At 37.6% G+C, this 27,776-nt stretch overlaps 1 protein-coding gene across 1 annotated transcript in view; it reads left to right on the top strand.

The window, feature by feature from the left end:
- The window catches only part of LOC126139575 (trypsin-like), a 122,809-nt gene that overhangs the window by 67,969 nt on the left and 27,064 nt on the right, over positions 1-27,776 (top strand). Inside the window, exons 5-6 of the mRNA XM_049915228.1 lie at positions 16,152-16,290; positions 19,578-19,694. Coding sequence (XP_049771185.1) covers positions 16,152-16,290; positions 19,578-19,694 — 256 coding nt within the window. The remainder of the gene's footprint in view (positions 1-16,151; positions 16,291-19,577; positions 19,695-27,776) is intronic.

The following is a 27,776-nucleotide window of genomic DNA, read 5'->3' as shown; positions in this document are numbered from 1 at the left end:
AAACGTTATGACCACCTGCTTAGTAGCTTGTTTGTCCGTCTTTAGAACAAAATACAACACCGATTATGTGTATCAGGGATCCGAAATTTTATTGGTAGGTTTGTGGAGGTATGTGAGATTAGAAGCATACGCACAGGTCATGTAATTCGCATAAGTAATGGGCTGCTGATATGCGTACGTGGTGATGGCACCCGGTAGCGACCGATGTGGGTTCCATAGGATTTACATAAGGGGAATATGTCGCCGGTAAATCACCATAAGTTCACTATAATGCTCCTCGAATCACTGTAACACTGTTCTGGCTCTGAGGCAGGGACAATTATACTGCTGAAAGATGACATCGCCATCGGGGAAGACATCAAGCACGAAGGGACGTAGGCGGTTCGCAGCTGTTGATTACATCCACAAGTCCCATGCAAATGCAGGAGAATGTCTCCCATAGCATAGTACTGCACCCCACAGCCTGCGTCCGTGGGGCGCTGCACGTTTCGAGCCGCCTTTTACCTCGGTGACGGCGTTTGTGGGGACGACCATCGACCTAATGTATCGAAATGTGATTCACCTGAAGAGCCGACACTTTTGTATTGATCAACGATCGAATCCTGATAGTCTCGTACCCACTGAATTCGTCTTTGGGTCAACATGTGAACACGTAGGTGTGGTCTGCTGTGGATCACTATGTTCAACAATGTATGATTAATGGTGTGCACCAAAACACTTGCACGTGCACCAGCGTTGTGCTCTTTCGGCAGAGATGCCACAGATCACCATTAATGCTACTTTACAGAGCAGACAAGCCCCTGAACGCTACGTTCTCTGAAGAGTCACGGACGTGCAAACATTTAGCGCCTAGTGGTAGTTATTACTGTCCTTCTATCTAGATGATCATGACAGCCTCGTTCGCAGCCTCTGTGTGATAATAATCTGCCCTTTATAAAATCTCAATGTATTTCCCAATTTTCAGCCCATATATTTGCAGTGATGATCCCCCGTCCATGTATGTCCTGCTTACATACTTTTGTTGCTACATCACGTGCCAGCAACGCCACTAGGCGGGATCTAACGTTGCCATTGTCAGCGGTCATAATGATTTGGCTCTTCACTGTAAATACCCAATGCGTCTGCTAAAAACAGACTATACTGTCGAGGCCATGTGTCCTGCAGTTCAGTAGGTGTACATCAAAAGTAACTGGAAACCGAAGAGAAAAGCGCCTCGAAAGGGGATTCATGAAGGCTTCATGGAAGCCACGAATGCCAAATAATCGTCTTCAGAACGTAGCTTTGCAGATTTAGCGACCCGAGTCCGATACAAAACAAAATATGTTTCATGAAGAACTTTATAATAGAAGCGCCATGATAGTTATAATACTGCTTAGCATGTCGACGTAGAAGATTCTCCACCACTACTAAAGTACCTACCACCACAGTGAGTAAGATAATAAGCAGAGTCCTATTTACTAGTTCCAGTCTGAGGCACTATGTAACAGCCTGACATAACCTTTGTTCATCTGATTTATCCATGTCTAAAACTACAGCGACTGTCACAGTGAAAAATATCACTTTTGAGCTCCTATTACAGTCACTTGCCATGCGACTGTCTCTAGTTATTCATTGCAAAGGTCATATGATCTAACAAAAAGCTTAATGCGTCGCTGAACTTGAGCAGCTATCAGCTACAGGTCTGTCCTCAGTGAACACGTGTCACGACCTGCTGAGTACAAGGGACGCTACCCCTATTTGTACCTTTTTAACAGAGTGTGATGGCAGAAACGTCGCTTTTCCTGATATCCGTAGTTTAATTACTTCGATGAGCCACAGCAGTAACTTAGGCATCATCTCACTCGGGAACCCTTCTTGATCAGTTTCTTCAGGGCCAGAGCGAAGTTCCTCCAGCAGATGCTGAGTGGTGTCTTCTCACTAAAACTGCGTCTTACTTTCACTTGTGAAGGAAATATTCCTACACGAAGCATCCAGAATGTTTCAGACGGCTCAGCTTCGATCCTCTATGGGACTCAAGCAGCGCCTCGCCACCCTTGCCTGACTTTAGTCGAACATGGCTGCCACTTGCCTCTCTGAATTCTGATGCACTACTTCATTGAAATTCACATAACTCTTGAATGCCCCATCAGATATAGATGCAGTTTGCATCAGTCAACCCATAAATCTACTGAGCATACGTCTGGGCTAGGATGCACAAAATATTCTGTTCCTCACGTTAAGAGTTTTCATTATGCTGTGTTCAGAAACGAATGTCGTCCAGGAAACAGAATGTCACTGCTACAACTCATCCGACATCCATTGATTTTAAAAATGAGATAGTCTTGGAAATTAGAACATAAATGCAAACTTCCTGTTCAAATTGAAATCTTTTAAAGTAACCGTAAGTTTTATTCTCAAAGAACTTCTTTCACCTCATAGTGATATCATATTTGATATTTTACCATAATGGGGCTCAGGTAGTAAGCCCCATCTTATTCTGTTACTCGCTCCTGTGAACGGGAATGCGTTATGCAGGTCTTGGTGTCACTCACGTCCTTCTAGAAAAGTTTTTACTGAGTTTAACGAAGGCGATGTTGGCCTGATGCCCTTTGGCTACTCTGACTAAAGGATCTTTCTAAAAATACGAAATTAAGATAACCTGAAGTTGCCTAAATAAGGCGAAACGCGTAGTTGAAAAATAAAAAACTAAAATTGCAACCAAGACTGTTTTCAGCCAATATCTAAACTACTTTTTAAATTTCGACAAGCATTTTTGATTGGCTTAAGAGGATAAAATTGAAACATGGTATACCATAGAAATTCCACGTTGCACCGCACTACTAGCACCAAACAAAAAACAATCAAATACACAAACTAGAAATACAAGATAACTCCTTACCTTGTAATATTGTAACTTTAATTTTCTTAGCTGAAGTGTAATGTTGTAACTTTAATTTGGTATGCTGAAATCGGTGCTAATTGACAATGAAAGTGGGTTAAAAGCCATGATCTGTCTGGGGACGTTAACCGTGGATTACTGGGCAACTGTTTCATCAGATATTTAGTCTAGGTTTACCAAGTAGACTAACAATAATGATAATCTTTTAATAGTCATACAAAACCGGTAAAATATATATATAAAAAGGAGAATTTAAATAAAAAGAAAGAAATCAGTTTATATTTGGAAATTTATTTTAAGATTGTTCATTGAAATTTCAGCATATTATACGTGAGTTATAACTGAGCTGGTGCCTTATTTACGATTGAAAAAATGTGAGATTGTAATCTTACGGAACACATAAAATATGGAGCCAAGATTGGGAGACTGGATACAACACTGCATTCATAAAATAACACACGAAGAACATTGAAACATAAGCAAGAAGAAATTAACCACAACCAACAGATTCAGTTTTTACCCAAAGAAATTACGTTCATACCACAATCCTGTCCGTCATGTAATTACCACACACTGGTATACTAAATTCATATTAACTCTTTGTGAAGTCTTCGCAAAAAGAATAGCTGAGGGCTACTTTGATGATTACACCACATGCTCCACGTGGTCAACTTGGTTTACACAAAGCGTACAACTCCACAATAATTTTGATAATTAAAATACATTAGATCGAAAAGCAATTGACAAAAGAAAAACCTTGAACTGGTTACTAACATCTTACTATTAACCTGATGGGTCAAACAGTTATATAAGCACGTGGTACTGGTCTCGCAAAGTACGCCCCACGTGGGTTGAACATAAAGAAAAGCATAAAGAAAAGTTGCTATATTAAAAAAAATATTCTCAAGACGAGACGTTATAATCTCACGCACATTCGGATTTAAGATTGATGAACTTAGTTAGAGTTACTGATCAACACGTGGTTCCACTTTACTCACAAAGTAGTAACAAAGCAACTACCGAAAAATAATCTGAACTTCACACGATAATTACACTGCGCTGCAATTTAAGATAACATCGGATATTTTAGACCTAAACCCGAAATAAAAGTGATTAAATTTTCAGTTAGGCTGAACTTAAGAAATCCATTGTCCTACGGACTTAACAGACACGCGCTTAGCCGGAGATCTTACCACTTCAGACGCTCGCCACGGCCACACTGCAACTGCCCTACTGCCGAGCGTGCTTCCTGACGGTGGCCCACAAAGACCAACGGAAGTGGCCAGAGGGGCAGCTTCCTATACCAACATGACAACGGACGGACAGGACCATACTAAGGATAGAAACCTCTTTGCTTTTAGGAAGCGTAGCTACCTGTTCCGACGTTGGTCCTACTGTTCTCTAGCAGACAGCCTTGTCTGCTACCCTCAAGCATGCAACTAGAAATACATATGCTCATTCATCCTCTCACATAAAAGGGAAGGGGGATGACAGTATCTTATCATATACAGTATATGAAAGAAAGCGGATGTAGGTTCCGTATGAGACTGTGTGACATGAATTACATATAAGAATTACATATAAACTGTGCTTTAAAGTGTAGTAGTGTGACAAATCGTTCTTGTTTATGTGTAAAAGTAACACGTTCCACTGCTCAGTCTCCTCCCAGATAGTCAGAAACGCCACAGTACATTTAGAAGAGGAATTTATTCCATAAATGGCAACAGATTTAAGAAATTAAACATGAAAGGAATCCAACAGAGACCTTTCAACCTCTAACACTCTCTTTTCCTCAATCCACTGGTAATTTTCCTGGTATACCACTGACACACTTGGACTTCTTCTTCTTGCAGTGGTACTACAGCTGTCGCCTCATCCTGCATCCCTATCGAGAAATGCCTCGATCTCACCATTCTTCCTCCTCTGCTGTTTTTCTTCCCTCCATAACTTCTTGGAGACCGCTTAGTCACCCTTTCTGTGGTCTTCACCCTCTTTCCCTTCCAGGAGGTTGCCATGAAAGTACTTTCGCCGAGCATCTGCCTTATTCCATTGTTTCGACACGCCCTAACCATCCTTGCTGTCTTTCTTTCATTCTATCCACAATACTGTAATGATTTACAGCCTTTATCTTATTTCCTCATTTCTTATGTGCTAAGTCGGAAAATTCTACTTGCCCTTCTCAAGTGGTCCATTACTGACGCTCCAAGTCTCTTTTTCCTTCTTTCTGTGAATTCGCAGAACTCTGTCCCATACACTGTTATTGGTTCCACAATGGATTTCTATGAAAGCATTTTAATATTTAAACTCATTTTTGAAGACCAAAGTACAGAATTTGATTTGTGGGTAGCTGCCCTTACCTGCCTGATGCCTGATACATTGTTAGATATCTCTGTTACATCTTCCATCACGTGATAAGATACTACTCAGGTATTCAAACTCTTCACACACTTTCATATGATATCCACAAATGTCCAAGTGACTTCTCCCCTGTCTAGAACACAGAGATTCCACCCTCTCAAAATTAATTTTTAAACCCCACTTTTTATACTCTTCCAACAACTTCCTACGCATATAAGATTATTATATCATCTTCATCAATTGCTACAGCAAACTGGTCATCTTGGAAAAGTGTGTACATATGGTGGTTTCCTACTTCAGTGTCCACGTCCATGCACTTCCTATACCACAGATCAGCGCCTTCTTAACATATATCTTAAAGAATGTGGGGATAGACAGCACCCTTGTTATAGTCCTTTAGTTATTCTGAAAACCTCCCTAGAAAGTTCTGTCCCCACTTTAAAGACACATTCTCCCAACATGTAAAATTTTATCATATTTCTTACACTATTTTTTGGCAGTTCCCTGGACCACAGCACTCGAAGAATAGCTTTAGAGACATTGCGTTTTCTCAAGATATATAAAACCAAATGACTGCTTGTATTCCTTTCCTATCTCGTCTCCATGATCTGTCTTAGGGTAAAGGTGTTACCTACATATGACCTACCTCTTACGAAGTCACTTTGTTCTCGCACTTGATTGACAACCCCCGCCGGAGGTTCGAGTCCCCCTTCAGGTATGGGTACGTGTACTGTTCTTAGCATAAGATAGTTTAAGTAGTGTGTAAGTCAAGGGGCCGATGAACTCGTCCCTTAGGAATTTACACACATTTGAACATTTTTCTCTAATCCTGATTTCAATATCCTATCTTACAGCCTGCTAATTGTACTTGTGACACATTATTTTATTTCATTTGCGCGTCTAGTTCCGTAGGACCACATTGAGGAGCAAATCTCCGAGGTCATGGAACGTGTCAGTACGTGAAATCACAACATAAAAGTAATAACACATAAAATAAAATGATTATGAACACAAAAAAGTAAAGTCATAAGTTTAAGTAAACGCAGTCAGCAATGTAACATTAGAATCAGCTTTATTTTTCAAGGAACTCCTCAACAGAATAGAACGAGTGACCCATGACGAAACTCTTCGGTTTTGATTTGAAAACATGTAGATTACTGCTAAGATTTTTGAATTCTTATGGTAGCTTATTGAAAATGGCTGCAGCAGTATAATGCACACCTTTCTGCACAAGACTTATGGACGTGTGATCCAAATACAGAATGGATTTCTGCCTAGTATTAACTGAGCGAAAGATGCTGATTCTTGGGAATAAGCTGATATTGTCAACAAGAAACGACAGTAAGGAATATATATATTGAGAGGCCAATGTCAAAATACCCAGACTCATGAACGGGGGTCGACAAGAGGTTCGCGAACTTACGTCACTTATTACCCGAACTGCCGGTTTCTGAGCCAAAAACATCCCTTTAGAATGGGAAGCGTTACCCCAAAATGTAATACCATACGACATAAGAGAATGGAAATAAGCAAAGTAGACTAATTTTCGTGCTGAACGATCACTTACTTCAGATACCGCTCGAATAGTAAAAATGGCAGCATTAAATCTTTGAACAAGGTCATGAACGTGGACTTTACACGACAGTTTACTATCTATCTGAAATATTTTAGAATTACCCTTCATATTAGAAGGCATATCATTTACGTAAATAAGGAACAGGATTAGCCCCAACACTTATCGCTGGGGCACACGCAGCCCCCCAGCCCCCCCCCCCCCCCCCATTTGACTGTACCCAGCTCAGACCCCACCCCACAGACATTCTCAACGCTGTGAATAATGACCTTTTGCTGTCTGTTGTTAATGTAAGAGGTGAACCAATTGTGAGCTACTCTCTATATTCTGTAATGGTTCAACTTCTGGAGCAATATTTTGTGATCAACACAATCAAACGCCTTAGTTAAATCAAAAAATATGCCTAGCGCTCGAAACCTTTTGTTCAATCCATCCAGTACCTCACAGAGGAAAGAGAACATAGCATTTTCATTTCTTAAGCGACTTCTAAAACCAAACTGTACACTATATAGCAAATTATGTTATATAAAACGATCAATTATCCTTACATACACAGCCATTTCAATAACTTTTTAGCAAACACTGATGGCATAGAAATAGGTCTAAAATTGTCTACATTATTCCTTTCTCCCTGTTGGTAAAGCGACTTTGCTATTGAGTACTTTACTCGTTCAGGAAACTGACCATTCTTAAAGGAAAATTTGCAAATAGTGTTAAGTACAGGGCTATGTGCAGCACATTACTTTAATATTCTGCTAGGCACTCCATCACATCAATAAGATTCCTTAGTCTTAAGTGATTAAATTATTGACTCAATCTCACCCTTGTCACAGAGGAGTATTTTAGACACCAGTCTCGGAAAGGGATTTTTCAAGAGAGTTATATGACTCCCTGTAGAAACTAAATTTTTATTTAATTCACCAGCGATGTTCAGAAAATGATTGTTAAATACTGTACATATATCTGACTTATCAGTAACAGAAATATTTTTACTACGAACTGACTTTACATCGTCGACTTTGTGCTGCTGGCCAGACAGTTACCTTCACAACTGACCACATGGTTTTAATTTTATCCTGTGAATTAGCTATTCTATTTGCGTACCACATACACTTTGCCTTCCTAATAACTTTTCGAAGCACCTTACAATACTGTTTGTAATAGGTTACGGTAGCTTGATTGTCACTACTTCCAACATTTTGTTATAATTCCCGCTTTGTTCTACATGATATCCTTATCCCACTAGTCAGCCACCCAGGCTGCTAGTACCCCGTTTAGAACGTTCTAATGGAAAGCAACTCTCAGAGAGCATGAGAAATGTGTTAAGGAAAGAATTATGTTTTTCATCTATATTATCGGATTTATAAACATCCTGCCACTCTTGTTCCTTAACGAGGTTTAAAAACTCCCTATTGCCTTTGGATTAGCTTTCCTACATGGTTTGTAATTATATGGGACATTTGTTTGAGTACAAAAGCCTTTAAGTGTTAAAATTTGTGCATCATGGTCTGAAAGACCATTCACCCTTTTACTAACAGAATGCCCATCTAGTAATAAAGAATGAATAAAAATAATGTCTATGGCTGTGCTACACTTCCACTGCAACCTAGTTGGAAAAAACTGATGCTGAGATCATTGCTACACACTTTCTTTCTTATGTATGGGGCTTAGATACGCAACGTTTCACACTGGTGGAATTTCCTACCCATACCACATACATTTATTAAATAACTTTCTTAGATGTTCATAGACTGCTTGGGGTCATACCTTACTAACTCTGCTGGTGCATTTCCAGGACTTGATTATAACCCAAATTTCTTTCGTGTAGCTGCATTCTGTAGCTCTTTCATGGTTATTCCTGTGCTTTTACACCATCCTGGTTCTCCCATATCTCCTGTTTTATTTCGCTGTACTCTGTCCTTTGTTTTGTTAGCAGACTTTTAAAATGGTTCTCCCACTCTGATGTTCACATGTGTGTGAAATCGTATGAGACTTAACTGCTAAGGTCATCAGTCCCTAAGCTTACACACTACGTAACCTAAATTATCCTACGGACAAACACACACACCCATGCCCGAGGGAGGACTCGAACCTCCACCGGGACCAGCCGCACAGTCCATGACTTCAGCGCCCTAGACCGCTCGGCTAATCCCGCGCGGCTCTCCCACTCTACTAGGTTAATAATTGCCAGGTGTGGCAGCAGGGGACTTTTCAGGCTAGTGGAGGCTCTGTAATGGTGTAGGGCGTCTGCAGTTACAGTTATATGGAACCCCTGATACGTCTAGATACGACTCTGATAGGTGACACGTACGTAAGCATCCTGTTTGATCACCTGCATCCATTCATATCCATTGTGCATTTCGACGGACTTGGATAACTCCATCAGGACAATGCGACACCCGACACGTCCAGAATTGCTACAGAGTGGCTCCACGAACACTCTTTGAGTTAAAACACTTCCGCTGGCCACCAAACTCACCAGACATTAACATTATTGAGCATATCTGGGATGCATTGCAACGTGCTGTACGTAAGAGATCTCCACCCACTCGTACTCTTAAGGGTTTATGGACACCCCTGCAGGATTCATGGTGCCATTTCCCTCCAGTACTACTTCAGACGGTAGTCGAGTCCAAGCAAAGTCGTGTTGCGGCACTTCTGCGTGCTCGTGGGGGCCCCTACACAATATTAGGCAGATGTACCAGTTTCTTTGGCTCTTCAGTGTAGTTCATTTATTGACAACCGTCTAATATTATTGTTGTGGTTGGATATTCTTCTCCACTGTTGTAGTCATCAGTCAACTTAACAAGAATAGATCAGATGCTATGAGTCACCGATTTCTATGTACTACAGTATACTATCCGGGGGTCAGACGGAAGTAGGTCCTGTGAAAGGGCTTAGGTCATTACGATCCAGGTTTGAAGGAATCCCTTGCTAGTTGGAAGGATGCACAAATTGCATACATACTGCGACAACGTCACGGGCAACTTATGTGCACGTTTGTTCGAGACTGAAATATATATAGGGTGAGAATTATTGAACTATACGAAAAAAAATTAGTTACAAATTACGGCGTGCACACACTTTATTCAACGTGTAAACGTCACTGCATGTATTCGGCCTTAGATTATGACATGTTCGATGTGCCTGCCATCATTGGCGATGATGTGGCGCAGACGAATAACGGAATTCTACATGACCCGCTAAAGTTAGGGAACATCGATGCTGCCGATGAACTCCTCAGTGACTGTTTTCAGCTCAGCAATGGTTTTGGAGTTATTGCTCTACACCTTTTCTTTAATATAGCCCCACAAAAAGGAGTCGCATGTGTCCAGATCCGGATAAAATGGCGGCTAATCAAGGCGTTCGCCAGTGGCCTCTGGGTACCCCGGAGGCAGAATGCGGTGCCCAGAGTGCTCCTCCAGGACATCAGACATTCTCCTGTTTCGATGGGGTCGAGATCCGTCTTGCATGAACCATATCTTGTCGAAATCAGGGTCAATTTGTGTAATGGAGGTGAAATCACCTACCAAAACTTTCACGTACCGTTCGGTGATCACCGTACCATCAAGGAATATCACATTGTTATTCAGTGACTGGACGTTCCACACCACACAGTTACTTGTTGAGGGTGAAGAGACTGAAACTTCCTGGCAGATTAAAAGAGACTTCTCGATCACGAAGTGCGGATTCTGTGGATTCTCAGTCCCCCTTATGCGCCAATTTTGCTTTTTAACAAACCCATCGAAATGAAAGTGGACTTCCTCGCTAAACCAAACCATATTCACATCAAAGTCCTGTTTGTCACTTCTATGGGAAGAGATGCAGTTATTCAATAATAATTTGTTGCAGTGCCTCCCAGTTGATTCCTACCTGTTGTGCAACTCGTCTGATCGATTCCTGGGGCTGGTCTGAAATATAGCGCATGTCTTCTCGATGTTTTCAGACGTTTTCACCGTTTTTAGACGACCGACATCGCAAACACTCTCATCACCAACACTACCCATTCTCTCAGGCCTGCGAATCAAAATCTTGATTGTCAGCACACATGGATCGGTTGTCTTCAGCTTGACTTCAGTCGTAAACTTACTTTGGGCCGCTGTTGGACTGTTATTGTTCGCATAATAAGCCTTCACAAACGCTATACTCTCAGGCACGCTGTACCGTGACATTTTCACGTGCAAATGGCCGACAACAACAAGGTGCGTGCGCTTGCACATACTAAGTCCCATCATGCTCCGCGGCCAACTGTGCACTTTGAACGTCCTAACGCAAACCATTCAGAAGTTGTTGTTGTTGTGGTCTTCAGTCCTGAGACTGGTTTGATGCAGCTCTCCATGCTACTCTATCCTGTGCAAGCTTCTTCATCTCCCAGTACCTAATGCAACTTACATCCTTCTGAATCTGCTTAGTGTATTCATCTCTTGGTCTCCCCCTACGATTTTTACCCTCCACGCTGCCCTCCAATACTGATGCCTCAGAACATGTCCTACCAACCGATCCCTTCTTCTGGTCAAGTTGTTCCACAAACTTCTCTTCTCCCCAATCCTATTCAATACTTCCTCATTAGTTATGTGATCTACCCATCTAATCTTCAGCATTATTCTGTAGCACCATATTTCGAAAGCTTCTATTCTCTTCTTGCCCAAACTATTTACCGTCCAGGTTTCACTTCCATACATGGCTACACTCCATACAAATACTTTCGGAAATGACTTCCTGACACTTAAATCTATACTCGATGTTAACAAATTTCTCTTCTTCAGAAACGCTTTCCTTGCCATTGCCAGTCTACATTTTATATCCTCTCTACTTCGACCATCATCAGTTATTTTGCTCCCCAAATAGCAAAACTCCTTTACTACTTTAAGTGTCTCATTTCCTAATCTAATACCCACAACATCACCCGACTTAATTCGACTACATTCCATTATCCTCGTTTTGCTTTTGTTGATGTTCATCTTATATCCTCCCTTCAAGGCACCATCCATTCCGTTCAACTGCTCTTCCAAGTCCTTTGCTGTCTCTGACAGAATTACAATGTCATCAGCGAACCTCAAAGTTTTTATTTCTTCTCCATGGATTTTAATACCTACTCCGAATTTTTCTTATGTTTCCTTTACTGCTTGCTCAATATACAGATTGAATAACATCGGGGAGAGGCTACAACCCTGTCTTACTCCCTTCCCAACCACTGCTTCCCTTTCATGTCCCTCGACTCTTATAACTGCCTTCTGGTTTCTGTACAAATTGTAGATAGCCTTTCGCTCCCTGTATTTTACCCCTGCCACCTTTATAATTTGAAAGAGAGTATTCCAGTCAACATTGTCAAAAGCTTTCTCTAAGTCTACAAATGCTAGAAACGTAGGTTTGCCTTTCCTTAATCTTCCTTCTAAGATAAGTCGTAAGGTCAGTATTGCCTCACGTGTTCCAGTATTTCTACGGAATCCAAACTGATCTTTCCCGATGTCGGCTTCTACTAGTTTTTCCATTCGTCTGCAAAGAATTCGTGTTAGTATTTTGCAGCTGTGGCTTATTAAACTGATTCTTCGGTAATTTTCACATCTGTCAACACCTGCTTTCTTTGGGATTGGAATTATTATATTCTTCTTGAAGTCTGAGGGTATTTCGCATGTTTCATACATCTTGCTCACCAGATGGTAGAGTTTTGTCAGGACTGGCTCTCCCAAGGCTGTCAGTAGTTCCAATGGAATGTTGTCTACTCCGGGGGCCTTGTTTCGACTCAGGTCTTTCAGTGCTCTGTCAAACTCTTCACGCAGTATCATATCTCGCATTTCATCTTCATCTACATCCTCTTCCATTTCCATAATATTGTCCTCAAGTACATCGCCCTTGTATAGACCCTCTATATACTCCTTCCACCTTTCTGCTTTCCCTTCTTTGCTTAGAACTGGGTTTCCACCTGAGCTCTTGATGTTCATACAAGTGGTTCTCTTATCTCCAAAGGTCTCTTTAATTTTCCTGTAGGCAGTATCTATCTTACCCCTAGTGAGATAAGCCTCTACATCCTTACATTTCTCCTCTAGCCATCCCTGCTTAGCCATTTTGCACTTCCTGTCTATCTCATTTTTGAGACGTTTGTATTCCTTTTTGCCTGCTTCATTTATTGCATTTTTATATTTTCTCCTTTCTTCAATTAAATTCAATATTTCTTCTGTTACTCAAGGATTTCTACTAGCCCTCGTCTTTTTACCTACTTGATCCTCTGCTGCCTTCACTACTTCATCCCTCAGAGCTACCCATTCTTCTTCTACTGTATTTCTTTCCCCCATTCCTGTCAATTGTTCCCTTATGCTCTCCCTGAAACTCTGTACAACCTCTGGTTCTTTCAGTTTATCCAGGTCCTATATCCTTAAATTCCCACCTTTTTGCAGTTTCTTCAGATTTAATCTACAGGTCATAACCAATAGATTGTGGTCAGAGTCCACATCTGCCCCTGGAAATGTCTTACAATTTAAAACCTGGTTCCTAAATCTCTGTCTTACCATTGTATAATCTATCTGATACCTTTTAGTATCTCCAGGGTTCTTCCATGTATACAAGCTTATATCATGATTCTTAAACCAAGTGTTAGCTATGATTAAGTTGTGCTCTGTGCAAAATTCTACCAGCCGGCTTCCTCATTCATTTCTTACCCCCAATCCATAATCACCTACTACGTTTCCTTCTCTCCCTTTTCCTACACTCGAATTCCAGTCACCCATGACTATTAAATTTTCGTCTCCCTTCACTATCTGAATAATTTCTTTTATTTCATCATACATTTCTTCAATTGCTTCGTCATCTGCAGAGCTAGTTGGCATATAAACTTGTACTACCGTAGTAGGTGTGGGCTTCGTATCTATCTTGGCCACAATAATGCGTTCACTATGCTGTTTGTAGTAGCTTACCCGCGTTCCTATTTTCCTATTCATTATTAAACCCACTCCTGCATTACCCCTATTTGACTTTGTGTTTATAACCCTGTAGTCACGTGACCAAAAGTCTTGTTCCTCCTGCCACCGAACTTCACTAATTCCCACTATATGTAACTTTAACCTTTCCATTTCCCTTTTCAAATTTTCTAACCTACCTGCCCGATTAAGGGATCTGACATTCCACGCTCCGATCCGTAGAGCGCCAGTTTTCTTTCTCCTGATAACGACATCCTCTTGAGTAGTCCCCGCCCGGAGATCCGAATGGGGGACTATTTTACTTCCGGAATATTTTACCCAAGAGGACGCCATCATCATTTAATCATACAGTAAAGCTGCATGCCCTCGGGAAAAATTACGGCCGTAGTTTCCCCTTGCTTTCAGCCGTTCGCAGTACCAGCACAGCAAGGCCGATTTGGTTATTGTTACAAGGCCAGATCAGTCAATCATCCAGACTATTGCCCTTGCAACTACTGAAAAGGCTGCTGCCCCTCTTCAGGAACCACACGTTTGTCTGGCCTCTCAACAGATACCCCTCCGTTGTGGTCGTACCTATGGTACGGCTATCTTCTGAAACTTCGGGAATCGTTATATAATTTTTCTGCGATTACCTAAGATTCAGAATTTATAACGATTTTATTTCATACAGTTCAATAAATTATCAACCTGTAGATCAGATAACTGAGGCCAGTTGGTGCAGGCGCTGCTGTTAGATGGAGAGGTTGGCACAGGAGTTGCTGATGGAAAATATTTGTTAAAAATGAAGTTTTTTGTAGATTCACATAAAACTTGCCATTATGATACAGTTAATAAAGCCCCACCAAAAATGGTTTCAAGTATATGACAAGTAAGATTCCGCAGATATCAGAAGCTAAGCGAAAGGGACTTTTCGTCGCCCCAGACATTTGGAAACTGATGAAAGACGAAACATTTGAAGACAAAATGAATTACCTGACAAAGTCTGCTTGGAGGCCCTTTAAAGAAGTAATCAACAAGTTTTTCAGCAACTGCAAAGGCCCTAATTACGAGAACATAGTAAGAAAAGGAGGAAAGATATGGTTTAAGGTTCCGTTGACATTGAGGTCGTTAGAGACGAGTGAAGAATGGGGAACAAAATCGGCCACGTCCTGTCAAAGGAACCATCCCGGGGTTTAAGGTAATCGTAGAAAAATTATATAACGATTCCCGAACGCAGGTTTGAACCGTCGTCCTGCCGAATGGGAGTCCAGGGTGGGCAACCAGTGCGCCACCTTATTCGGAGAGAATATAGTTAAAAAAACGTACTGGATAACTACAAAGTGCTGGGTACCTCAAAGAGCTGCGTTTTCTTGCATCCAGTGTCATCTTTGCCAATACGATCTATGTACTGTGAGTGAGAGACAGAGCGAATGGTTCCATGAAAACACTAAGGAAATGAAACAGATCTTCCAGGCCCGTTGGGATGGCGGCACGACAGATGACTATTGCAGATTGCTGCACAGACAGTATCCTCAGGCTGAAAAAACAAGGAAAAGTTACAAATAGAGACATTCTTCTTAGAACTGAAGAATGATACTTCTTTATAGTCTTGGGAGTACCTTACATTATCACGGTTTTTAAATAACTTTTTTAATGTACGCGTTGTTTGTATGAATTCTGTTGTTCTTCAACATCATTTTGTGAAAAAAGAAGGATCTTATGAGGTCAGGGAAACCATCTGCATTTCTGAACTTAGCATATGAAAAATATTACGATTAATTAAAGAATTAAAGGACTGCTAAGTATAAATCTGTAGATTTGTCAGAGGCTGTCTGAGACAAGGAGTGATTTGTGAGGTGTATGAGCTGGATTTTTGCCAGTCCTTACAATATTGTTGCATAAGACCAGAGTCGTCCAAAAAACGCAAAGACAAGAACATTGTGGTAGTACTACTTCACGGATTTAGTTTAGAAAATTTCGCTGTACTTTTTACTACCGGCTTACTAATTTTCTCGTATGTGAACCTATCGAGAATACAAAACAGAAACACCTCCTTCCAAGAATGGAGGGGTCTGCTTCAGATTTAGCAGTTTATAAATCTAACCACAATAATGAAAACTGGCATACTGTTTGTGATTTGTTTGCAGGTTGAACAGTTGATCCCCTTATAACTGACAATGTCAGTATCAATACCCACAGGAATGTAAATACCTCGAATAGAGCTTTGCCTAGTAAAAGTCTATGTCGTCCAAACGAAGTGTCGAGTTACTGATAACTTTAGTTTTTCTGACTTTTTTTGTAATGCTTTTTCATTAAGTCCTGTACGTTATATAAGCCGATAACACATCACACTAAGCGTTGTCTAAGTGAAAATAGCTCTGTCTAACTAACAAGTTACACGTAGTTCTCTTCTGCAGAGATGTGACGCACTCTTGGTTTGTTTTGGCAGCAGCGAGGACACGTACGAGGTGCTAGCTGGTACCAACACCCTCAGTGAAGGCGGCACCCGACACACGGTGACATTCATAAGCTCTCATGAGGGTTATGACGCCAGTGATTCCTGGGTCAACGACATCGCCGTGCTCAAGGTCAGTATTGCTGGTATTTCGTAATGTGGATTCATGTCGAGAGAGTTCAGTAATAATCGATAATATTTCAACTGCACTGAATCTTTGAAAAGAGAAGGGAAATGGTGGAATCTAAGAAGATGACTGTGGCCCGCCAGTGGATACAACAGAAGGAAGAACGGTGAAACTACTGAAAAGACTCCAGAAGTCTGAATGACGTAGGAGACAGCCGTGAAAGCATACCAAAATAATGTACTGATAATAACATCGATAAACTGTCCGCAAAGCAGGTTAAAGCGAAAGAATCCGTATTTCAAGTACCTAGGTGAAATCATCGAATCTACTGACAGGGAAAGTTCACCTACAGGAACTCAAGAGAGCCTATGGAAGAACTTCCTGTATATACGAACAAAAATATCTTCCGACGCAAACAAACAGAATGGACTGAAGGAATATTTGTGGCTATTTGGAGTCCTACCAACAAAATAGTGACTATTAATACGCCCCTTGAAACGCCCGCTGCTCACATTGCCGGACAAAAATCGTTTGTCCACTTCTCTCGGCGAGCGTGGGTTTCTCAGCTGACCAATAGTGCTTATTACGAAGGCTCATTTGTCCATGGTTGGTAAACGATGCTTCATCCTGTCCGGTTCTCTTTTTATTATTTTTAGCTTTTAGCGCACAACGTTAACTCAACAGTCCAACAGGGTGTAAGATTTGTGGATGTACTCGGTCAGTGAATATTAGACAATAGGTACTGATTACTAGCGGTGTAAATATGTTTGGTATGTTAAAAGCACAAATCAGGGGACCTTTATGTTTATTAACGTTACGGATTGATGGCCAGTTTTCTCCTTAATCGTCAATTTACACTACCTGATCAAAACAACCTGGATACCTATTAAGGTACACTATAGAGATGGGGGATCCGCTCTTGAACTAATTCATAGAGTTCAATCTTTCAAAGGAGTGAACAATCAGTGATTCAGAAAAAAAGAACGGTAGCTCCAAACGTTTCCCACGGCAGAGAGAGAGAGAGAGAGAGAGAGAGAGAGAGAGAGAGAGACGGAGCATATCAGCAGCGCCTCTGCTGGTCACAGCACAGTGCACGCCACACAACACAGCCAGCGCCGGCCTCTGCCCTGCTTCTACCTTGGCTGCCTGCATTGTGCAGTGCCCCATTGGATTTTGTGTTTCACATATGCCGCACTCTGTCGGCGATCGTTTCAGTCGCACGTCCTGCCCTCTGGGCAGTTGATGCGAGCAACAGGACAGAGAGCCACCTAGCGGATAACATAGGAACTACTTGCAAAAACCCGCTCGCAAGGGAACGAACTATTTGTCTCGGAGCGGGTGAGTTCACCGCTACCCCCTCCCTCGGAACTCGCCCGCTCAACGCTCGCCCCACCGTCTCGACTCTAGCCAGAGTGTCGAGCAAAGCGACTCAGGTGTCACTGTGGTCTCTGCGGTCTCAGCTCACGCAGTAATATAGCTCGCGGCTCGACCTGCTCGACTCAGCGCCTCTGCATCGGAGTTCGTCCCCACTGGATATTGTTCTTCGTAGTAATGCCGCTATGTATATTACATTATTATGTTATGTATACATCAATTGTTTTTATTTTATTTTTATTTGTTTAAACTGATTAGATTAGGTTCCTGATGACTCCTCTTACTATAGGATTTTTATTATAGACACTCGAATTTACGCTTTAATTACGAGCGAACCGATAAACGTATCGCAAAATGTGATACACCAATATTTTCCTTGTTTTATTCTGCGTAAGGCTATATGCAGCACTTTCGTTTTACAGTCAAATTTATATTTTTTTTTCTTATTCTGGTACGGATTTTGCGATTTTAGGCGTCTTCGAAAGGAAACGTTCACTTTAAAAATATATGGCTTGCGATGTATTTGTATGAGGTTAATGAAATTTTAATACGTTATAGCCAAATATATTGTTAATGTAAATCTCAAGTTACAACATTTTCCGATCACCCAAAAAACCACGATAGTGCAAAATAAATCAATAATCAAAAACTTTGTCATATCGTGGAAATTTCAATAAACAATACAAAATTCTTACTCATTATCTGTGTTACTTCAAAATAGGATCAAATAAGATCAAAATACAGGTATAGTACTGGAATAAACCAAGTTTAAAGGGCAATGTGCCTTCCATTTATTTTATATTGTAAATGAGTGGTGAGTCATGAAAAAGAGCTAATTCATTTCAGGGAGTGAACAGTTCTGATCCAATCTCTGAAAAGAACAGTTTTGCCCATCTCTAGTACACTAATATATGGTGTATTCAAAAATGCACACTATTCACCGTTATGACGGCTTGAACTTTTCAACGAGATGTGTTAATATCTATCAAGCGATGGCAGCCCATATTTCCTCAAAATCGCTGAGAACAAAGGTGTTCCATTGTTTCATGTCGGGACTATGGGCAGGCCAGTCCCTGCACTGTCATGCTGAAATAAACAATCATCATCCCTCAGATGTTCCTCTGCTGTTCGCACACAATTCTGCAACATGTGTTCATATCGTCCTGCATTTATTCTTTCATAAATTCAATAAGTAGACCATACACTAACCAGGAGAAATACCCCTGCACCATGCACCAAGTCCTTATACTTCACTGTTGGCACTGCACGCGATGACAGATAAAGTTCTCTAGGTATTCACTAAACCCAGACCCGTCGATCAGATTGACAGGGTACAGTGTGGTTCATCACTACAACTCGCTGATTTTCAGTCTTCCACTCAGCCTTAGAGTCTCTCGTTACGCTACCTGATGTATCACTTAGCACTGGCTACAGAAATACATGGCTTGTGAGGAGCTACTCGGCTATTGAAACTCATTCATTTAACTGCCTATGCATAGTCATTGAGCTAGCCGGACTGCTGATAGCACTTTGTAACTCACTGGTTATTTCTTCCGCTGATTTCACGCTATTTTTTGTAGAGGTTGTTGCTAATGTTTAAATGCAAGTGATTCTGCTCTTAGAATGTGAAATATGCTTGTTTTTTCAAGGACCCTCCAGAACAGAATTCCATCATGTATTTTATAAAACATTGACAATTTATTGTTTACCTTTACCCCCAAATTTTGCTTTACTGATTTCAATACATCATCCCCATTTGGTACTTCTTCCTGTTCTTCTATAGAACTATAATTTTCTTTCCATCAGGGATTTCTTTAAAAAATTTCATTGCCTAGTCTAATTTAATTCGATGAAATTCAATTACCATTTTTTACAAAAAAATCTATATTACGAAATAAGAAAAGTTCATGCCTTTGCAGGTATCACCAGCTTTTCCGATTGACGGCGTCACAGTGGCGCCAATACAACTGCCAGAAAAGGATGAAGAGGTTCCAGACAATGCCAACGTCACAGCCATCGGTTGGGGAAAACATTGGGTAAGATCCTTCTTTCTATATTCTTATTTCTGAAATCAACTTCCCATAGAGACAAATACTTTCCACGCTTAAAGTGGCATTTGGAGGATGTGATTGCTCAGCTTGAGCTGTATTCTTCTTGCAAGCCGTGTATGCATACAGGCAGCTTGGATTATGAAATTCTTTCGAAATTGAGCCACTAACAACCAAGATACAATCAGTCTCAAGTCTTCTTAGATATAATTTTGGTTCTAGAAACATTTCACTAATAAAACCCAGTTCTATATACTGGGTGCCGAATGTTCAGCAGAGAAGTGTGCAGTGCAAGGAGGCGTAGTAGCACCGTTAATAATCTCGGTATTCGGAAGAAATTTATTACACGGGCCAGCACTGATACCAGATTGTCCACTGACAATGGTGTTGTCTTCAGGAAAATATTGTCAGTGGGTGATAGCAGCAAAATGCAGAGAGAAGGTATAACACTTCAACTAATATGTTGTTAGCAATAGACTGATAATGTTATCCTGTGAATGTATTTTAATTTGACTGTAGTCATTCTTCATGGAAAGGTATCAGAATGTTTTCGGTTCTCGAAACTATGCTGTTGAAAGGAAGCAGTAGCAGAACAAAATGAATTCGAACCAAGATTCTAGTATCTATATGTAAAATGAAATTAGATAAAACACAATGGTCGCCAGCCTAATTACACAAAGTTGTACCAAACACTAGCACTGTTCGTGAAGAAATTCAACTATTCAGACTGACTTTACTTGATGCTGAAATTCACTTTGCTGGTAGGATAGACGACAGTAGCACACTCCAGCAACCAAGAGCATTATTAAGTGATTTTGTTACAACTTGTCTGAAAGAACATACACTACAGAGAATCCCCAGCTGTGATATATATTATGTAAATTGAAGCTGAAAGGGGCAGAAAGAAAACCAAAGGACCATTGATATCAGGTGCATCTGTGTTTTATGTGGAATCAGCAGCGATGTGTAAAGCAGAAATGAAATGAGACCTTCAACAATCTATATGTGTGTGGCTCTCGTTTTACCTGGCTTCAAATAATAACCCTTTTTATTCAAAAATGTCCTAAAATTAATCTATTTTATTCATTAATTTTAATCAAATTACATCAACAAATATGCCAATTAAAATTTATAATTTTAACAGAACATAAAACATTAAAAAACTCCCAAACAAAAAACCTTTTTTGAGACTAAATATTAAATATGCGAACTCGTTTTTTTAAATGTAATATATTTTTTTATTATTCATTTTTAAAAAACTAATACTTGTTAGTCTTTAAAAACTAATAGTTTTTTTTAAATCTAATAATTTTTAACTAATCTAATAGTTTTCATATTTTGTTCTTAATAATCTAATAGATTTTAATTTTTTATTTTTAAAATTCGATCCTTTTTCATTTTTCAAATCCAATAAAATTTTTCCTTGTAAATTATAACAAAAAACATTACTAATTAGCCCACCCAAACCTAGCATTCTATTAATTTCGCAGTTCCAAGAAATCTAATTTATTAATATGACCTATGCTTTTGATGAATTTAAATGCCAGAAAAATATTTTAGTTACAAGAAATAATAAGCCAAGAGAGGAACAATTTAAAATATTTATTTGCAAATACTGTTTTAAACCATCTTTAATTATAGAGCATTTGAGCACTGTAGAACATAATGATGTTATCATTTATATCAAAAGAATTTATGTGAAAATATACATGAATTTGAATTGTGTGGTTATAATAAAGATTTGTTAGAAATGTGGGAAGAAACAGAAAAGTGAAAGTTCTCTTTTCTATAACCTTAAAAGAATTTGTGAAATATCATAAAAATATGTATCGGTCATACATTTTATTTTATTTATGATAATATATTCAAAGATTTTAACAATGAACCAAGAATATTAAAAGATTATTTTTTTTGTTTACATATTATTTCTAAAGGTCTCTAATTCAATAAACAAAAAATATAAATATTTTTAAAAATTCTGAATTAATATTTTCTGTTGAATAGTGCAAGTAAAATTCCTTTTTTCCATAAAAAAAGTACAGTATGTAACCTAATGTACCCTAAGGAATTTTATCATAGAAAAGCAGTTAATTTCATTGTTATTTCTCGATTTGTACCAATATTTGTTCTTTGAGTTACACAGTGTGTTTGCAAAAGGCCCCCCCTAGTTTTAAGTACAAATGTAATAGGGGAAATTAATGAAAAATTACATCAGAGTACACTTAACGAAGGAAAATTCCTTCAAGTTTTATTTATTGTTAGTATACATCATAGTGGGATCCATTCGTTGGCCTGCACATGTTGAGCCATTATTCTATTTCTCACACCCAACTTATGTCTTTTGCACACAACATCATACATAGTACCTTTAGGCACTCCAAATCGTAGACTATGCCTGGCCGATGACTTCTTTGGGCTCCAAAACACGAAACACAGATCTGTTCAACAACATCTTCAAAAGTTCTCAGTCTGCCTGGTGATTTTGCTTTTAAAACACTACTGGTTTCCTTGAAAGAATTTAGCCAATGATGGATAGTTTTTGCTGTTGGTTGTTCACCACCCTGCTGATATCTAAAATTACATTGCTCTGTTGTAACTGACACTTTTCATGAGCCAAATAACATACTGCACTTTCTATTGCGGAGTATACATTGTTGCTGAGTTGCTCTGCACTGCACTGCACACACACCTTGAATGTACTCAGGGAACAGAGGAGAAAAACAGCACTGGAACCGTCTCAAGGTTAAGCAGATCTGCCAACTGCAGGGGAGCCAAGCTTGGAGAGCTGATGAATTAGACACCACCAACTAGAATAGTGTATGCCACTCTGTACAGATTCTAGGACACATTAAAACTAGGGAGTTTTCTTTCAAACATTCTGTGTTACAACATAAATAGCATAATTCATAATGAAACTGTGTATTTTTATGTGAGTATCCCCTTTTAATTGTGTTAGAAATTTAAAATCATGAAATAATTCATAAGCTATTGAAAAATTGTTTTGAGGTTCTAAATTCCACACTTCCTGTGGAAAAATTACGTTTCTTCCATTTTTAAAATAAATATTTTGTAGTTTAATGTCATCAAAGTAATGAAGAAACTCAACCAACTGGTTATTTTTTCTTTTTGTTTGAAAAACAATAAGAAAATATATGTATCAAATTTTGCTGAATTATAATGTTTTGTTATATGTAACCCAAAGTTACTTTTATTATTCAATCCAGCAATTTCTGCAGTTTGTAATTCAAAGAAAGATATTGGTATTTAGGATTTTTAATTTTCCTTATACTAATTCTAGTTCATAATCATGTTCATTTTTAATTATAGGGATTCTAATTTCCATATTTTCAGTAACAGTGTTTCCATCTTTTGGTAATGAAAGTTTTAATTTGGCTCGACCATCATTTTTATTGGATCATCTCAAAATATTTCCAGTACTAGAGCTTAAGGAAAATTGACAGTTAAACCTCCTTCCCACATAATATCATTCTGATGGATGAAGTACGTTGTTTTCTTAATTTTATTATTTTACCATTACTAAGTATATATCCTTCCATATCAAATTTGTCAGAAACGGATGAGGTTCAATTTAATAAAACTAACAAAGAAATAAAAGCAGGTTATTTTCTTGGTAGAATATTATTTCCTCTTTGCAGTTACAAAATCAAATACTTTGCAACATAATTGTCAATTCTTTATTTGATTTTCCATCTTATGGAGGGTAACATAAGACATAAGTGTGAAAAATTTAAAAACTCATATATAATAGAGCATGATTTGTATGAACTCAACTGTATCCAATATTGATATTAATTTCTATGTCTCTATTAGAAATATTTGAACTATCTTTACTTTTTTCATTGACACAAAGAGAATAAAATTGATAGAGTTCAATTTGTAAGCATTACATTTTGTTAAAAATTTGATAAACAACATCTTATCGATTTTAATTAAAAAACTAAAACTCTTTAACTCACAAGGTATGGTCTCTCAGACTGTGCCTGAATTACCCGAGTCGCTCATGTAGGTCAATTATGGCAGAACGTTTTTATATACCACCGATCGACCTTCTTTTAATCACCAGTCCTACAAATTATTATTGTCAGTTGCATTATCACTTTATTTGATTTTTGTTGACATACATTATTGACATGTGATGGGGTCTCCTAGACTGCACCTCGTGAACTACACACCCACTTTCGACAGTTCAGAACAAAACATTTTAGCACGAATATGACAATTTTACACACTCTATGTTCGATGAAACTTTTAGTTAGTGGATGGAGAATGATGTCAATGATATAGAACCAGAAGTAGACGATGAAAACAACGATTTTTCAATAGCCAGTGATTATGGTTCTGCTACTGAGCCAGAGCACCGTTCAGAGGAAGAACTTCAGGACAATGGTGATTAAGACCTTTCTGTTTCTCCAACAAAATAATTAGTATTAGTTAAAATTAAATGTGTTCTGAGTGACGGTATAGAAAGATGTAGATGTCGGTACTGAATATTAATTTTGCAACCTTTCCTATTCTGGCTATTGAGTTCAGATTTATATGCAAGTTTAAGCGCTGGAAATTAGTTTTATGCGAAAATTTGCTTTCCACAGAGATACCATAATTTTTCAGAACGTAAAATTCAGTTCTCTAGCAGTTCGTTTTGTGCACTATTGAAAAAGCAACACAAAGTACTTTTGCTTGATACAAAAAAAATACTTTTGGTGCAATAAAATCAACAAGGAATGTTCAAACAACACTTATGTAGTTGTAACCATAAATGTTATATAAGATAAATTGAATTTTCAAACGATTTAGAGCTTAAATCTTGGTTTAAAGTTGAGTGTCTCAGAGACCTCACCTTGTAGTATACGTTACAGAAAAGTCACCTTGTGAGTTAAGGGATAATCCACAACCATTATCTTCTAGGCCTATTCCTAATTTTCGTTTTTCAGACATTATTCCTCTTACTGCTGTTGCTGCTAGTTTTTCACCAAATGAGCCATATTCTTTTGCAGGTAACTGAAGTTCTATACCTGCCTCATGTTTCTTTTCTAAATCTTTATTGTCTCTATATGCAATATTAAGTTTTTTTACAAGCTTCACCTAAAGGAATCATTCCTTGATCAGCTCTAGCTAACTTTATGTCTAATTTAATTCTTGGACCACAACAGTTATAACCAGGAAGACACATTTCAATAGGAATTTATTAATTAAAGTATTAACTAGCACATTTCCATATTTTTGTCATTTCCAAAACGTGGGAGGTTAATTTTTCAAATATCTGATTAAATAAGTTAAAGTATTAAGACATCTCATTACATAAAGTATAGCTTTTGGATTATTAATAACATCACTAAATTAATTGTTAACATTTTTGTTATCCAACTTTTTCATGTAATAATTTTTATTTCCAGGTAATACTTCTCCATGAACAATTGCTTATCTATCAATAAAATCTCCAGCATCATTCATCCAAATGTACTTGATTGGTTTTTCCATATATTCTTACCTATTATTTCATCTTCACTTGAATTTAGAATTACTGGAAAGTTTTTTTGAAATATAAACATAGAGAATTTCTTTCATCAAACATTTATATTTATCACCTTTACTTGATTTTATTTTGTTTATATTATAATCAGAATATAATGCACATTAGTGATGTAATATACCTACATAATCTGATGAATCAACCATATCAAATTCTTTATTCATATCACAGAGAGTAATCTGTTCTTTGGTTAAAAGTTCATTAATCCATCTGTTGCTTTAAATGTTTATCAACAACTGCTAATCTATCAGAATCAAATGTTACTGGTAATTTACCAACAAATTTAAATATGCCAATTCAAAAGTCGTATATCCGCTATTGTTGACATATTCTAGCATTTTTCACATACATCTACTTTTTTCACGTTTGAGGGTTGTTCTGACTTTTTTCTGTCTTTAACCTCTTCTTCATACTTATTTAATAAATCCCACATTTCTGATTCACTTAATTTATATTGTGCTGTGGACTTTCGGATGGTTTAATTGATGGTACACCATTAAATTGTTTCTTCACTTTCTTTTAAGACTTACCTGTTGTATCTTCTATTGTATCAATGAGCGGTTGATCTTATTTCTTATATTCCTTTCTAGGTGATTTTCTACATTTTAAATTTCTTCTTTTAATTGTTCCTTTAACCATCTGTTTCATCTGGCTCTTATAACAAATTCTCAATCACACACAAAATGCATACTGAATCCTTTAAGTTGATCATATTTTGCAAACATGTAATAAGCATAACAATATTAATGTTTTCTTTTTAAAGTGAATATTGGTTTCTAATTATTTGTTATGTTTCAATATAGTTTATATCTTTTATAAAAGCTTCATATTTTTTGTATATTTTTATACTTTTAAATGTTTTTATATATATTGGTAACATTATTTAATATATTTTTAATATTTTTTATGGGTCTTTATTCTTTCTTAATGTTTTTAGATCTTTTAGCGCATTTTACATGTTTTATAGGTTTTTATAAGTTTTTGACGTTTTTGTATAATTGAACAATTTTATTTGTTTCAACAATTAATGCCTTTTATTCTGTTTTTCAATATTGTATATGTTTTTAAATATTTTGCTAAGTTTTCTATGTTTTTATGTATTTTAACGTTATTTCTGTATTTTTCTTGTCATATCTTTTGCAAATTTATCATCATTGCATCATTTACTACATATTTTTAAAGTCAAAAAATTTAGTACCACACTAAACAAGTTCATGATAAAAGTATTATTGTTTTTTATCATCCTGTCCAAAAATGTTGAAAAAATGTAAAACATTTCTTACTAATTGTCTCTGTATTTCTGTATTTTTTTCAGCTAAATAACTCATTGTATTCTTCCTCTTGTAAAATATTCCCTAAACATTATCTTGTTTTTTAAGAATAAAATGAAACAACTGAATTATCTTCACATTATCTGGTGGTATAATTTTGTCATTTTCGCAATCGAAGTAAAAAAATTTTCTTAAATTTTTTATAATTTTAATAAATTCTAAATTTTTTGAGTGATCTAAATTTAGAATTAACAAATAATTATATACTTTATCTCAGTTTAACTGTCCTGGCACTAAAATTTGATTGTCAATTGTTAATGTAGTTTAATATTCACTTAGTCCAATTACAGCACACTGATTTAAATTTGGTAAAAGCTAACCCTGTCTTTTAAAATTATTTCTCATTAATACTCATTTGTGGCACCCAACCTTTTGTTTTATTATTGTGATAGCTGCAGCAGTTTTGACTGCATTTCATATATTTTTATATTAATATAATAATAATTAAAGTCACATAATTCAATTAATTAATAATTATATGAAAGTTGCTTTGACTGCTTTCGAAACAATATTATTACCTCAATATATTATACCAAAACATTATAAATTATATATTGTCAGTCAATATAGTTTAAAAATAAAAAAATATTAAGTTTAAAAATATAATATACATATTAAAGAAGATAAAATTTAAAAGAAATTTGTTGTTGAAACTGATGTTAAATTGTATACAGATACAAAATATTAAATTGGAAGATTTTAACAAATTTCCATATTAAGAAAGAACTATAAATGATGGAACTGAAAATTTGAGTGATTTCAACGTTACTAATGTAAAAGTTATTTTAGAAATGTATTTATAAATTTTAATCTCATTATTATGTTTAATTTTCATTGTTTTAGTTTTAGTTTTAGCACTTTAAAGTAACGTATGACCAATTGTTTAGCTGTTCAATAAAATTTTGGGCATGCAGCCACATAAATTCGACTTCTTCTTCTAATATTTGCGCTGAATACCATCCAGCCATCTTCAGAATTAGGCATGGTTTCTGACGCTCCAGCGTTTGTTCTGTCATTTTAAACCTGCAGTCCGCACCACTGAGCATGTTGCCACAGATGCATAAGGCGCCAGAGGCGTTGATCTATGGCAAAGAGATATGATATGTGCATGGAATTAGATCTATGACACTTTGAGACATGCAGTATATAGAAAACAAGCCCATACGCATTTATATTTACATGCAAATA

The sequence above is a fragment of the Schistocerca cancellata genome, chromosome 1 (assembly GCF_023864275.1).
Source record: "Schistocerca cancellata isolate TAMUIC-IGC-003103 chromosome 1, iqSchCanc2.1, whole genome shotgun sequence".
Lineage (NCBI taxonomy): Eukaryota > Metazoa > Arthropoda > Insecta > Orthoptera > Acrididae > Schistocerca > Schistocerca cancellata.
The sequence above is the reverse complement of the archived record's forward strand: the minus strand, read 5'-3'. Positions and strand labels throughout refer to the sequence as shown.